Here is a 17,124-nt window from a genome sequence, read left to right on the forward strand (position 1 = left end):
ATGATTGTGATTTTTAGCATGGTTAGCCCCCCCACTTTTGGCTCAGCCCCCCCCCCCCCCCACTTTGAAAACCGTTCCGCGGCCCCTGACTGACATTATGACATTCAATTTTCCCCTCATTTTTATTTATTTACAAGAACCAAAGATTGTGTCAAAACTATACTCCAGTCTGTTTCTTGTTGTATTTCTTTTTTTTTTCTCTGATTAATAATAATAATTAAAAAAAGTACTTCCTTTCTTCACACCCTTTATTTTCTATTTTTTGTGTGCATAATTCCTTGAGAGTATATCGTGTCCTTCCTCGTGGACAAGTGATTTATCTTATTCAATCAATAACTACCTCGCCAAAATGTTTAAACAAATTAAAAATCATTAATTTGTTTGAGTAATTCTTATAGCTTTGATTTAGATGGCATTGCCTTGAATCCAGATAAAATTGGAGCAATTGTTATCATAGATTCGAGTAATTTCATGGGCTATAAAGCAACAGTTTAATGTCTTTAATATTTCAAAGTGATGAGAAGAAGGAAACACACCAACAAAGAAAGGACATCTCTCTGCTTTACTTTTAATTGAGGTGGGGAACAATATTCTTCGACCCTTCAACCGTACATATAACTCCTTTTTTGGGGAGTCTATTCAAACCTTTCACAACTATGGTTACTTTTGCCATTGAATAAAACATATACATTATATACTGTGAAGCCTTATATTCAATACCAAATAAATCTGATGCAATGTATCCAAATTAAATAAATTACTATCACAAGCATCGCTTAACACAGCGTCTTATCTTTTTAGCGTTCTTCTTCTTTCCTTTTTGTAGTTTTTTTTTTTGTTGTTGACGTATTTCCTTCAGTAAATGATGATACTTGCATGCGATGTTAGTGAACAAATATTTTGGCTTCGAATTCATGATCGCTTTCCTATATCTTCCAAATACTCAGCTCAAATTCTTCTTTACAATTCTTTTATCTTCTTCTTTAGGAGAAATGACGGTATATTGTTACAAGATGAGTAATTCATCGACATTTTAACGTTTAGTCATCAAAATAAAATTTAAAGTGACGAATGCTTCCTCGTCTAGTATAGCGAAAACGGAAACGTGTAATTCGTTATATATTTATCAGCAACTGAGAATGGTACATTAACTCCTGCCTGATCCCGATGTATCTGCAGGGAGGCGATATTCATTCCTGCTCCACTCTGTTTCCCCCATATTCCGATGAGCTCCTCTTGGACCTTCCGTGCATGGGATCCATTTTCCAGCGACGAAGAGTTTAGTCGGCTCCGCCCGTGAGAAATAAGCAAGCTTCCCTGCGTTCCGTGCCGCTTTCAAGGCCGGTGCCTGCGCTTTCCTTTCTTCTCGAATTCGTTTGGGCAGATCTTGTGCAATGTACATCTTACTCCCCTTCAACATTTGGCATTCTTTTCAATTGCCATCTTGTCTGCAAATCTAAGGAACCTTGCTTTGATAGGGCGTGGTCTGTGTATAGCTTGCACCCGATGAACTCGTTGATATTCAATTTCTTTAACAAAATCTTCTCTCAACTTCAGTTTCTCGACGAGAAATCTATTCAAAGTTTTCTTCGTATTTTCGTCACCGTCTCCACTTTCTGGGATTCCCCCAAAAGACGAGGTTCTCTCGCGATATGTAAGCGGAAAGTCTATCAATTTCAGCTTCAAGTTTTTTCGCCTTCATATCACTTTCCTCTTGTAGATTCCTCAGTTTCGCTTTCAAATCATCCATTTCTTTTGCTTGAAAATTTAGCGATGCAACCAATTCCTCCATTCTATGTTCAAGTCTTTTATTCTGTACATTAATTTGGCGTTCCAACGATGACAACCGTTCATTAATTTTCCCAATATAGTCATCTAGATATGACTTCATTTCCGATGACACGCCCATGTTGGCATCAGGGCTGGACGGGGTAGCCGACGGCCTAGGCCGCTTAGCTCCTCCGGATTGTCTCGTTGATGCGTGTTTGCTCATGCTGATTGCCCGACATATAACCTATGTAGATTAAAACAGCTCGGGAGAGGGTACGCGGCACGTCCTTACTCGTTGATGGTCATACTCTGATGGTGGTCATGAATATCATGGTAATCGTGGTTCTAGCAGTGATGGGCATGTGTTTAGAATGATGGTGGTCATGACCGGGGGTCATGAACATCGTGGTGATCGTGGATGTAACGGTGATGGTCATGTGTTTAGATTGATGGTGGTCATGACTCATGAACATCGTTGTTCTAACGGTGATGATCATGTGTTTAGAATGATGGTGGTCATGAACATCGTGGTGATCGTGGTTCTAACGGTGATGGTCATGTGTTTAGAATGATGGTGGTCATGAATGTCATGGTGATCGTGGTTCTAACGGTGACGATCATGTGTTTAGAATGATGGTGGTCATGAACATCGTGGTGATCGTGGTTCTAACGGTGATGGTCATGTGTTTAGAATGATGGTGATCATGGTAATCGTGGTTTTAACGGTGACGGTCATGTGTTTAGAATGATATGGTGGTCATGAATATCGTGATGATCGTGGTTCTAACCTCGATTGTCATGTGTTTAGAATGATGGTGGTCATGAATGTCATGGTGATCGTGGTTCTAACGGTGACGATCATGTGTTTAGAATGATGGTGGTCAAGAATATCATGGTAATCATTGTTCTAATGGTGGTGTTCTTGTCGGCTCTAGTGTACAAAGTGACAAGTTATGTTGACAGTGTAAATGCACCCCCCCCTGTGATGAAGCCACTTTGTTTTTCTAAGTAGCATCTCGATCTGAGGGATGTGAAATATTCTTCTCCTCCCATTCAGCAAACTCACTTCATCGTTCTCTTTTCGCACACAAACAAAAATGAATGCACGATTGTATGAAGTTAGGCTATATGAAAAGTGTAAAGTAAGGAAAAGTAAAATGAATATCAAAATTAATTTTCCTATCATTATTTTTCTCAAGCAGATGTCGTGGCGCGGAATAGTGCCCGCTTGGAAATTGAGCAGATTTTGGCGACCACTGAACGAGAAATATAGTTCATGGGTATTTCAGTGTCAGTGAATTTGCCGCCATTTACAGTGTCGTCAATAAATCAAAATTGAAAAGGAAAATTGTATATATAAAAAAATATTGATTTTTTTTTTTTTTTTTTTTTTTTTTTTGGGGGGGGGGGTTACATTGACGAGCCGCTGAGTGGTATTTTCAAAAAAATGATTTCATAGGACAAGGCCCAGAAAAAAAATTGATTTGAATAAAAGGAGAAAAATCCAACAAGCGTAACACTGAAATTTCATCAAAATCGGATGTAAAATAAGAGGGTAATGACATTGCAAAGTTTCGCTTAAAGGGGTACTCCTGGCTGAAAATATGATTTGTACAGTTAAAGAAAAATCAGACAAACAATACACTGAAAATTTGAACAAAACGGACAGGGAATATCAAAGCTATGTCATTTCAAAGATTTGTGTTATTCCGGTGAAAGACTTCTAGGCATGTCCCATGAATATTCAATGAGCAAACTAATGATGTCATGTCCCCACTTGTTCTTTTGTATTTATTCATTTTTCTTCATCCAAGAAGCAAAAACATAGATTGACAACCTATCTCATTATAAGGGAGATATGTCATTCACACATGTATGAAACATATAAGATCTCATGTAATAACAAAAGAACAAGGAAAGTGGGAATGTGACATCATCAGCCCATCATGACAAAGTGCATAATTGTTTTCACAAAATAAAGCTTAAGTTTAAAATCAAAATAACTTCCTTATTTTGTTATCGGATTTTGATGAAATTTTCAGCATTTTGCTTTGTGAATTTTACTCTATTTATTTAGATATAAATATTTTCAGCCCGGAATACCCCTTTAATTCTACAAAGTAGCAATAGGCACAGCCTGGTCGGTATGCAAATGAGGGGACCGGTGGCACCATCCACTCACTATTTATTTCGTAAGTAAGGAAAAGTAAAATGAATAGATAAAAAACCTATCAAAATTAATTTTCATTTCCCTTTTTCTCAAGTAGACCGTGGCGCTGAACAGTGACCCATCGAAATTCAGCAGTGATTCTGGCGACCACTGAAGACTGAACTACCCAGGTAGCAAAACATCTGGGGCCCATATGGATTTTATCTGGGCTGACTGGGGCCCATATGCCCCACATGAATACCATATGGGACCCATAATTTAGTTATTTATTTATTTATTTATTTCTGATATTTTGACAGGGTAGCCCATTCACCAATAAGTAGTGGTCTTCCATGGGGCCCCGAATAACAATAAACATATTTACAAAATGCATAACGTATGTACAGAATGTTACGGCATTAAGATTTCACATTAGGATTTGAATGTAAAACGAAACATTAACAAACTTAGCAGCAAACAAAACGCAGACGGGCACTCGTTTGACGTATAATCAAATATCAATAAATCAAATTAACTAAGAACGACATCTTGAAAATACTGATAATATACACCAAATCATCAAGGTCATGCTAACACAAAATACGCACAACAGTGGATGTTCCGCAAGTTATTTATAAAATACAAGTTCTTCTAAGCATTCTCTTAAATGAAACGACAGAAGGAGCTGTTCTAATTGAATTATCAAGCTTATTCCATTCAAGGTAAGAAGGTAATGGTCGATTCAAATTGTTATTATCCCAGGCCCACCCATATGGGCCTCACATGGGTCCCCTATATGTTATTCGGGCAATTCTGAGCAGAAAACATTTCATAGGAACGCATGTGGGCTTTACAATGGGCCCCATGCGTGTATGTGCTGTTCTGGGCAAGTTCTAGATGGAAATCCTACCAGAACAACACACGTGGGGCCCACATTCTTCCCATTCTGGGCAATCGCGATCTCCCAGAGCAACACATGTGGCCCCACTTGGGCCCAATGTATCTTGTGAGAAATCTCCAGATAAAAATCCCCCCAGAACATAACATGTGGGCCCCACATGGGACCAATATGTGTTGTTCTGGGCAATATCCAGATGGAAATTCTCTCAGATCAACACATGTGGGCCCCATATGTGTTGTTCTGGACAATCTGAATAGAGATTATCCCAGGACAACAAAATTGGGCCCCACATGTGACCAATGTGTGGTGTTCTGGGAAATATCCAGATGGAAATCATCCCAACACAACACATATGGGCCCCACTTGGGGGCTACCTGGGTAGAAATATAATTCAGTGCAGGGTATTTCAGTGCCAGTGAATTTGCCATATTTACCATATTTACAGTGTCGTCAATAAATCAACATTGAAAATGAAAATAATATATCATTATACACTCTTTGAATATTGGGTGAAAGTGCTCAATGTGCGTAATTATGTGTCCAACCAACATTGGGCATTTCTTTTGGGCCTTTTTATTTATCCAGTGTGATTAAAATTTTGTCAATTCTAAAGCAATAGCTGCTTATTTTTTAACCTTGCTGGACAATATGCTTCCCGCATTGGGTAAAATACTGCCCAAAATTGGTTGGACACATAATTCAATTCATTTATTTTCTATTCCGATAAAAAGAAATGTACAGAGAAATGCATGTGGGCATAATAACAGATTGTCAATACATAAAAGAGACATTATAAAAATATACAAGTAAACATGCTTGTATTACATAAAGTGATACAGAGATTTCAAGAAAAGGATGGAATTGAGGAATACTGAAAAAAAAACCAATAAGTTTTGTCGAGGCAGTAATCCTACGAGAGAATGTCATAGAATTGAAGAATTAAAAACACTTTTTTAGAAAGGAATATGAGAAGAAAATTGAAATACATTAAAATGCATAAATAAATACATTCAAATACATTGAAATACATATGAATTCATTACAAATACAAAGCAAGGATCTTGGTCAAATAATCAATAATCCAAATCGTGAGATAAAAGGTATAATTTGAGTCTTCGTTTGAATACATTTGGAGAAGGGGAAACAAGAATAGATGAGGGAAGGGAGTTCCAGAAAGATGCGCATAAGTGCCTTTACTGCCTTACGGGTTGTAACATGAACTCTTTATTTACCTTTCCAACATGGAATTTAGAAGAACTTCTTGTATTATAAGTGTGAATACTACTATTAAGAGAAAACATGTTATTTGATGCATGTGGAAGGATTTGTTTGTAATGACTTTATAATGAATAGAGTTCAATATTAACAAGCCAACACCACCACCTCTTCCATATTGACGATCGGCGTGAATAATTGTAAGCCCACATTTATTAAATCATGGAGTGGGGGGGGGGTGGGGGGTATTAATCCATGTTTCTGGTGTAGTGGTTTTGACTCTCGCCTTGTAAACAGAGGGTCGTGTGTTCGAATCCCATGCACCGCGGTCTGGCGTTCTTTGTCAAGGCATTAATCCACACTTTGCCACTCTCGACCCAAGTGCTAAATGGGTACCCGGTAGGATGTGAAAGTCATGGTAGCATGTCCAGTACTGTTTGTGCCTCACCGGCGACTGACTGGACTACTCCCCAGGGAGTGGAGGATGTGCACACATTGTGTGTGGGAATGACTGATTGAATCAGATGACCGATATATCTGTAGACACGTCGTTCCGATGTATTAAGCGCTATATAAAAGATGATGATGATATTGATGATTATTATTATTAAAAACCATATATTGTAAATGTGAAATCAAGATTATCTAAATATGCACTAAATGTAATCAAAATGTTTACTAAGGCTCCTTGAATTAAAGTGGATAAAGCTTAAATGGTTATTCTTATTTGACTTGCCTATTTTGTTAATAAATTCATCCTCTAAATAATATTCACATTTGTCAACTGAATCATGAATAAATTCATTATCATTTGTATGGCAAGAATTGGCAATATTTGAGTCACTTTCACTATTTACAACCTCGTGGTGGTAAGAAATTTTACCCAATATTTTTACAGTGTATTAAAAATGTTGATGGGGGGGGTTACCTTGACGAGCTGCTGTGTGGTATTTGCAAAATGAAGAGTTTAGTTGCAAAAGGGGTTAGGTCCACTTTGGACCATTCCGAGAAACTAAAACCATGTTTTTTTATTCTCACTTATTGCAATATTCTTATGAGAAACTAAATTGTCATGATGTACTACCATATCATGTGAACATAAAATTGGGTATAAAAGAAATCTACATGTGTTCATTTTTTTCTATATATTTTTTAAAAAAAGTTCATTGTGGACCTAACCCCTTTTGCAAGTAAACTGAAATGAATCCAATCTCTTTTGATTAAAAAGTGATTTTTCTTTGCCACTTTCATTCACGATTTCATTTGAATTTCAAATTTTCTTTGGTATCATCAGAGTGACTAAAAATTTAGAGATTTGGAGACAGAAGACAATAAAATTTATGAAAAATGGACCTAACCCCTTTAGACAAATGAGTTCTTCAGAAGAGTTTGGTTGCAAAAGGGGTTAGGTCCACTCCAAGAAAATCATTTTTTAAATTCTCCCATATTGCAATTTTCTTATTCGAAACTGAATTTTAATGATAACCTATACATGAGAACATAAAATTGGGTATAAAAGAAATCTACCTGTCTTCAATTTTTTTACGATATTCTTTTCCAAAAAAAAATTCGTGTGGACCTAACCCCTTTTGCAACTAAACTGAAATGGATCTCACCCCTTTTGAAAAAAAAAAATTCTTTGCCATTTTAGTTCACTTTTTAATAGGAATTTCAACTTTTCTTTAGTGTCATCTAATAGAGCTACTAAAAATCTATACATCAAGACATAAATATCAAATTCGATGAAAAATGGACCTAACCCCTTTCGCAAGTGAGCTCTTCAAATAAGATTTTATAGGACAAGGCCCAGCAAAAAAGGGAGAAAAATCAAGCAAGCATAACACTGAAATTTCATCAAAATCGGATGTAAAATAACAAAGTGATGACATAGGAAAGTTTTGCTTAAAGGGGTATTATGATTTGAACAGAATCTTTTTTTTTTCTTTCTTTCTTTCCTTTTTATTCCAGAGAATAAAAAAGAACCTTTATTTCATAATATGAACAAAACATTAACGAAACAAATTATTTTACATAACTCTTTTAAATACAGACTTTTACATACATTCATTCTTTTTACATCTTGTCCATATAACATAAACTTTTTTATATAAAGAGTACCAGTGATGCCTACTTCATGAAATAATTTAAAATAATAAATAATAAATCAAAATGAACAGAATCTTGTTATCTTGATATAGACTGAAATAGCGACTAAAGTATGCCAACAAATAGGCAAGCTGCCGCGGGCAGATCTTTTGATCGCTAACTTCAGTACAAATTCGCACATGTGCCCATCATGCCCATATCGGTATTGAATGGCCATTTCGAGAGCATTTTTTGAAAGGGAGAGAACGGACGCCGGTGCAATTTTTGTTTTCCAGGGTCTACCAACTGCATCAAAGTTAGGAGCCAACCGTTAGTTAGACAAACATCGGTAGAATTGAAGTGGGTGCATGATTTCCTTTTTTTGGGGGGAGGGGGTGTTTTTGGTACCCACAGCTTCAAGAATACCCATATATCTTAGAGTAACTCACACTTAAGATTAAAATACTGGACTTCCATATGTTTCCGTAAAAGAATATAAAGTAGGCCTGCCTTTCGCAATCCCTCAACTCACTATTACACTATAAAAACACAAAAGAAATATTTCGAAACTTCCTGAAAATATGCAGTTGTAGTTTCTGAAGAAAAAGTAGATCGATTGCATTGCTAGCATCCATAATAGCAAATTATTACTCATGATATTAGTAGTAGCAAGAGATTTACCACATTGAAGATTGTCCGTCCACTTTTGGACTAACATTGCCGAATGGCTGGTTCTGTCTTCTATATTTTCCCTTATTTTCTCCTTGACTATTAATTTCAGGGTGAATTTCGTTTGCCCAGCTCCATTTTCACTCCAACAAGTGTAAAAACCAGTCATGTTTTTGGCAACATTGGTGATCAGAAGAGCGTTATGAGGAAGAATGGAAACTCCATCGGGTAAGGTGTCTTTATCAGAGAACTGCAGTTCTTGAAGCGTTACTGACCAGTAAGTGCTGCTTGATGTTGAAGATCTGACTGGGCAAGGTAACTCAACTTTGTCACCAACGAACGAAAGCAGGGTTTGATATGGTGGAGAGCACAGTTGTGGGCGACAACTAAAATTGTCTTCGGCAGCTAGTTCGGCCACTGACGTGTCGGCATACGCTGTAGGTTGAAAACATTTCATGGATTTCTCGTTTGGATGTAGGGTTAAAAAAGTCTTGATGAGGTCACAATCACACAACAAAGGATTACTTTCAAAGTTAATTCTTACCGATTTCAAAGAGAACATTAGATATCCACTATCAAGTGTTGTGATTTGGTTGCCCTCAAGATTTAAGTCGGTCAAGTATGTCTGATGTTGCAACGAACCGAATTCGAATGATATAATATTGTTGTAACTTAAGTCCAACATCCAGAACTGCTGTTGCTTGTCAAATGAATCATTAGAAATGACTTTGATTTCATTATATGACAGATAAAGAGTATATGCCTTGGTGTTTCGTGGTAGGCAGTATCTGGGAATTGAAGTAAAGGAATTGTTAGACAAATCAAGAACCGCCAAATTGTTCATTAACAGTTCTTTACATTGATTTCCGAGATTAAGTGAAGAGAGATTGAATATCAAAAGTTCTGGGAATTCAACAGTGGTGTCTGCCAGTATAGTAGTGTTTCTTATAAAGTACTGTTTAAAAGCAAAACTTTGATGAAGGCTCAGGTATTCAATATTTTTCAAATCTCTTAATACCTCTTTGGACGTGTTCGAAAGCGGTATGCAAGACAAATCTATACCGGTATACCCCCCTATTGGGACTAGCACTCCTGAAAACTGTTGATTCGAAATGTACTTCAGAGGATTTCCTCTCAACCTGAGATACGACAGCTGCTCAATGTGTGAAAACACACCAGCGGGGAGGTACACCAAACGGTTTCTGTTTAAGCTCAATCTGACGACATCTTTAAGGCCAATAAAAGCTAAAGGTTGAATATCAACAAGGTGGTTATCATCCAACTCGAGAAAGAAGAGTGAAGATGCCGACACGAAGGTGAAATTCGGTATGGAACCAATCTGGTTCGTCTTCAGGTAAAGTCCGACCAAATCAGGCGAAATCCTTACCTGTTTGAAGTCTGTAAGGTTATTATTGCAGGCGAAAATGTTGTTTCCTGATAGAACACTTGAGTTGGAAGATCCGATGGCGTTATCGTTAATGTTTATATGTAAGGCTTGCATGGAGATGATTTCAGTAATCCGATTGGCCTCTACATTCATATAAATCAATTGTTCTGTATCAAAGATATGGTTTAAATTTAAATGGGTTAACAAATTGTGACTGATATCAAACCTTTCAAGAGAAGTCAAGCTTAGGGGGTTAACCTCTGTTATGAGATTAAAAGCTAAATTCAGTGTTCTGAGAGAGATTAAACTTGAAAAATACTGACGATCGATTACCCTTAGTTTGTTGTGACTTACATTCAACCTCTGCAGTGGTATGATCGAACGGACGAAATTTAGGCAAGATATCTTATTCTCGGCGAGGTTTAATTCCGCAAGGTTTGGTAAGGAATCAAAGGTTGAGTTCTCTATCATGTGGAGATTGTTACGGGACAAATCTAACTCTGCCAGTTCTGGCAATGTTGTAAAGTTTGAAAGCACTGACAATCTATTGTTGTTTAAATAGAGATAACGGAGTTGTGGCAGACCTGTCAGGTATTTATGATCCCATGCGGTAAGAAGGTTACGACTTAGACGCAAGTATCTTAGGTTTGTTAGGTTGTCAAAATTAGTTAAATTTGAAATACAGTTCCATCTCAAGTTAATGTATTCAATATTTCTGTGTCCGAAAATTCCAAAGTGAATAGTTGTGAGCTTATTGTGAGAAGCATGAAGATAATTTAACGTCGGAAAATACATGACAGAAACGCTTCGCAGATAATTTTTATCAACATTCAGAATATACACGTTTGAATGATTCCTTCCATACAGTGCGTCTAGTGTTAAAATATTGTTGGAGTTAAGAGCTAGACTAAACGGTGCGTTAAAGAAAATATCGTTTGAAAATTGATCGATCTTATTGCCACTCAATTTGATGGTTTCTATTTTGGAAATGTTGGTAAATGCGGGTCTACCCACAAATCTGATTTGGTTATCTTCCAATGAGATGAACTCCAAGCGTTGCATGTTACAAAAGGAAGAGACATCCACAATTCTATTGCCTTGTAAGTAGATTCTTTTTATTGAAGGAAAGCAAGTGAATAGAGTTTCACTGATGCTTTTGATATAGTTGTATTCAAGTGAAAGAATCTTGAGATTTTTCATCGTTTGCGCCTTGTCCAAGTATTCAATATTATTGTATGAAATGCACAAATTTGATATAAAGTTGGGGTAAGCAAAAACGGTTGTTGAAATGTCCCTGATCGCATTCCCTCCTAGATCTAAAGATAATACTCTAAATGTGATTTTAGGTAGATTCTGGAGTTTGTTGAATGCCAGTTTTAGCGATGAAAGTCGTGTACCTGATGTATCACGAATGGTCTGCTGTTGCCACTCTTTCAGAGAATTCCTGGTGACTGATAGCTTCAGGAGAGCCGGTAAGGAGCCAAGATATGGTATCCTTTGAAGGAAATTTGAATCAAGTTCAAGGTACTCCAGTTGGGTTATTTCTTCGAAGACTCCTTTCTCGATTAAGCGAATACGGTTGTTGGACAGGAGAAGCTCAACCAAGCTTCCGAGACATGAGAATGACTCCTTCTTGAGTGCCGTGATTGAATTGCTCTTCAAGTTAAGCAAAACAGTGTTGCATGGGAGATCCTGAGGCATATCATCAAGATCTGTGCATATCACATCGACCAAAGTCCTCCTCTGCTTGCACTCACAAAGATTTGAACATCGTGAATGACCTGTTCTTCCAAACAAGACAAGAATATACAGAAAGATAAGCACCCTCATCGTGCCAAATGGGTTGTAAGCATCCGATGGAATGTGCAGAATGTCAGACAGAATTTAAGGCAGAACAGTGTCCCTTTTTGTGTCCGTAGAAATACAATTTAGTTTAAAGGTCACATTTGTTCATTCATTATCCATTTCAAGGCAAAAAAGACGGGAAAAAAAGGGAAATCAAAATCCTCTATTTCTTTTACGTAATCTGTTACGATAAAAGCTCTCTCTTTTTTATGGTTGTCGTATTTTCAGAAGATGTAAAGAAGCTCTTGACACTATAATGATTAATCAGGTACTGGAGGCAGCATCCACCTAAATATCTTGCACAAAATGAGAAGATATTATGCTACACAGAATCAGATTTCTGATTGTTTTTATCATCAATTACCCAGCCTCGTATACGCAGTAATTATCCTCCCGTAGCATAAGGCTCAGGGAATAATTATCATTATAGAACTTCACTAGTTGCCCATCTTTAAAGGTTTCTTGAACTAATCATGCTCATTAGAACCGCTATACACTTTTGTTACATAAAGATGCGAGAGGAGAATTGCAAGAGAATCATTGTTGTTGTTCTTAACTCCAGAGATTTATTGCATGTAAGAAATTATCAGTTTGTTAGAAAAGAAGGTTCTAGATTCTTGATTATGTTTTGTGTGCAACATTCCATTCGATGGTATGTAATTAGCAGGAATATCTAATGAGGCGGTGATGTGCTCAGTATGCTGAAATTCACAACAAGAAACTTGTAATCATAGTCGGCAATAGGGATTGCTGTCATGGAAAAGGGATGATTAGGTTTGTTGTTTATATCGTTAGTTTCACGGAGGTCATTCAAGTTTCTTCTAACTACATGTAAATTGGCGGACAGAGGCTTTTGCAACTACTGTAGAAGGTTCTTGAAAATTGATATAAAAGGATGTAAGGTCTTTCAATAATGTTAATTATTGATATATTTAAGGTTCATATGATAATATATATGATATTTGTCTGAAATTAAGATTCCATGTTACAAAACACAAAAATTGAAACAAAAAAATCATCATTACGGAATTGTTATGTATAACAAGAATTGTAAGAGAAATTACATGTATATTCATTCATTTAGTTATTTTTTTTCTCTAAGTAAGTTCATTGCATAATAAGAATATTCCAGAATGTGTCAATTAAGCTTTGTGAGGCACTGTAATGTCTGGTATTTTTGTAATTTACAATGGAGACTGCTAGCAGGGAAAAGTACGGATTAGCTATGTTGTTTTTAAATGTTATAAATTTTACTGAGGTGATTTAAGAGTCTTCTAAAATTTGGATTGCTCTAGAAAGAAGGAGAATGTTCTTTTAAAAGACAATGCTAGAAGCTTCCAGAATAGTGGAAATTTATATATATTATATAAGTTGGCAGTTTCTTCAAGGACATCTTCATATTAGATCAGAACTCAGAGTTTCACGCCAGTCTTCATATCAGAGCATTGTCCACTTCTATATGAAATACAACATTAACTTCTGTGAAATTATTGGCACACCATCAAATAATTGTTTGCAGATATATCTCATCGGGATCATCAACCTGTTCTAAAGAACATTTGTCAACCCGTGGAGTGCTGTTGATCGTCACCAACTTCGTCTTGTCTTCACGGACATTTCAACTCACTACAGTGGCTCTAATCATGAAACGCACTCCGGGGGGGGGGGGCCACTTCCATTGACGAGTGGATACCATGCGCGACCATGGGGTCTCGAAAAGTACCCTAAACACGTATTTTCCATTAGCGTCTTATTAACATTCATTCCAGACGTCCAGTTCAAAATTAGATACTAAAGTTCTGAAGAATGTCTCTTTAAGCAAGCGCAAGTTGAATTTTTCAAATCAACAGAATGGAATTTACACATTACACAAATTGCCACTCAAACCATTGGATCTTTTGTTAAAATATGCATCTCATTCGCACAATATATCTTGCAGAAAAGGAAAGAGGGGTAGAGAGAAGAAAGAAAGGAGGCATACTGTAGCAACTGACATTAACAATTATTTACTCCAGCGATTCCTCCTTCCATTCCTCTCCCTACCCTATCAAAATATTTTCTACCAATTACATTGATCATGTTGATTACATATAGAATAATCAAACCTATACGCTGCAATTAAACAGAACAAGATTCCTCTTGAGTTGTATCATCTCTTCTTCCTATGACCTATAGAATTCATTCTTTTGAACTGGGTGTGTCCATATATACGTTTCATTTGAAACGTGTAAATGTGATGTAGGTCATTGATATCAAACTACATGGTATTAACATACGAATAAGTTATTGCTGTATCAGAGACGCTTCTTCAATAGGTAACAAGATATGCAAATCACCCGCAACCTCTTATCAACTACAATCTATAATTGACCAAGTTTCTTTGGTTATTTATCAACGAATGTGGTATTAGAATTACACAAATCTGTGTTTAATTGGTGATAAATACCATGCAGTTTGATTGCCAACATAAATCACATAAATTATATTCCATCAAACTAGATAATGTGAAACAGAATTAATATATTTCTTATTTTACACGAAGGTGTCGTCTCTCTTTTAAGGTGTGACATGATGAGCGGAAAAGACCCCCACAAATTTTGGGAATGAGTTTTTCTTCATTTCCCTCCTTCATTTTCTATTTCCTATTACCTTTTTCTTTTTCTCAAAATCATGAGTCAATAGTTTATAAAAATATCAAAAATCGAAATAGTCAGCAATGGTATTTCTTTTATTTTTCCATTCCTCTCATCCCTTATTTCCATTATACACGTAGTATTATGATCAAATAAACTTTAGATGAAGGTTTTCTATTCATTATTTTTCAACCTTAACCTAGTTTTAAAAAAAACAACAACAAAACTCCAATCAGTTACAATCTGTCGACTTAAAAAAAAAAACCCGTTATGAATCAATATCCTTTGCTATGTAGTGTGTATGTGTTTTGTTTGCAGGTTTAAATAAAGAAAAAGGGCTTCATCCAGCTTAAATAATCTGCTTTTCATGCATGTATGACCTTAACTGATCTATTAATGATCATGGATGAAACAAAGTAAATATATTTCATATTTTCTTCAACTCTTCTTAAAGGCATGGCATGATGAAGACACACACACACATACACAGAGGAATGTGTTTCCACGCTAATTAATACTTCTTGAAAGTCATTACATCGACCAATATATCGATCAAGAAATTTAAACTTCAAATTCTTCTTCTCTGTCCTTTTTTGTCCTCTAAATATAATTATTCGTCAGTATTATTATTTTTCTGAATAACCTACAAACAGCAAAATTCCATCCGATGTGATATGATCAATTATAACTGACATTATGACATTCAATTTTCCCCTCATTTTTATTTATTTACAAGAACCAAAGATTGTGTCAAAACTATACTCCAGTCTGTTTCTTGTTGTATTTCTTTTTTTTCTCTGATTAATAATAATAATTTAAAAAAAGTACTTCCTTTGTTCACACCCTTTATTTTTTTTGTGTGTGTGCATAATTCCTTGAGAGTATATCGTGTCCTTCCTCATGGACAAGTGATTTATCTTATTCAATCAATAACTACCTCGCCAAAATGTTTAAACAAATTAAAAATCATTAATTTGTTTGAGTAATTCTTATAGCTTTGAATTAGATGGCATTGCCTTGAATCCAGATAAAATTGGAGCAATTGTTATCATAGATTCGAGTAATTTCATGGGCTTTAAAGCAACAGTTTAATGTCTTTAATATTTCAAAGTGATGAGATGGAGGAAACACACCAACAAAGAAAGGACATCTCTCTGCTTTACTTTTAGTTGAGGTGGGGAACAATATTCTTCGACCCTTCAACCGTACATATAACTCCTTTTTTGGGGGGAGTCTATTCAAACCTTTCACAACTATGGTTACTTTTGCCATTGAATAAAACATATACATTATATACTGTGAAGCCTTATATTCAATACCAAATAAATCTGATGCAATGTATCCAAATTAAATAAATTACTATCACAAGCATCGCTTAACACAGCGTCTTATCTTTTTGGTGTTCTTCTTCTTTCCTTTTTGTAGTTTTTTTTGTTGTTGTTGTTGACGTATTTCCTTCAGTAAATGATGATACTTGCATCCGATGTTAGTGAACAAATATTTTGGCTTCGAATTCATGATCGCTTTCCTATATCTTCCAAATACTCAGCTCAAATTCTTCTTTACAATTATTTTATCTTCTTCTTTAGGAGAAATGACGGTATATTGTTCCAAGATGAGTGATTCATCGACATTTTAACGTATAGTCATCAAAATAACATTTAAAGTGATAAATGCTTCCTCGTCTAGTATAGCGAAAACGGAAACGTGTAATTCGTTATATATTCATCAGCAACTCCTGCCTGATCCCGATGTATCTGCAGGGAGGCGATATTCATTCCTGCTCCACTCTGTTTCCCCCATATTCCGATGAGCTCCTCTTGGTCCTTCCGTGGGATCCATCATGCCATTTTCCAGCGACGAAGAGTTTAGTCGGCTCCGCCCGTGAGAAATAAGCAAGCTTCCCTGCGTTCCGTGCCGCTTTCAAGGCCGGTGCCTGCGCTTTCCTTTCTTCTCGAATTCGTTTGGGCAGATCTTGTGCAATGTACATCTTACTCCCCTTCAACAATTTTGCATTCTTTTCAATCTCGTCTGCAAATCTAAGGAACCTTGCTTTGATGGGGCGTGGTCTGTGTATAGCTTGCACCCGGTGAACTCGTTGATATTCAATTTCTTTAACAAAATCTTCTCTCAACTTCAGTTTCTCGACGAGAAATCTATTCAAAGTTTTCTTCGTATTTTCGTCACCGTCTCCACTTTCTGGGATTCCCAAAAAAGACGAGGTTCTCTCGCGATATGTAAGCGGAAAGTCTATCAATTTCAGCTTCAAGTTTTTTCGCCTTCATATCACTTTCCTCTTGTAGATTCCTCAGTTTCGCTTTCAAATCATCCATTTCTTTTGCTTGAAAATTTAGCGATGCAACCAATTCCTCCATTCTATGTTCAAGTCTTGTATTCTGTACAGTAATTTGGCGTTCCAACGATGACAACCGTTCATTAATTTTCCCAATATAGTCATCTAGATATGACT

At 36.3% G+C, this 17,124-nt stretch overlaps 1 protein-coding gene across 1 annotated transcript in view; it reads right to left on the bottom strand.

The window, feature by feature from the left end:
* LOC129281589 (podocan-like) overlaps window positions 1-17,124 on the bottom strand; it is a 63,094-nt gene that overhangs the window by 26,650 nt on the left and 19,320 nt on the right. The window contains exon 2 of the mRNA XM_064113428.1: window positions 11,574-11,957. Coding sequence (XP_063969498.1) covers window positions 11,574-11,957 — 384 coding nt within the window. The remainder of the gene's footprint in view (window positions 1-11,573; window positions 11,958-17,124) is intronic.

Source organism: Lytechinus pictus, chromosome 18, assembly GCF_037042905.1.
Source record: "Lytechinus pictus isolate F3 Inbred chromosome 18, Lp3.0, whole genome shotgun sequence".
Lineage (NCBI taxonomy): Eukaryota > Metazoa > Echinodermata > Echinoidea > Temnopleuroida > Toxopneustidae > Lytechinus > Lytechinus pictus.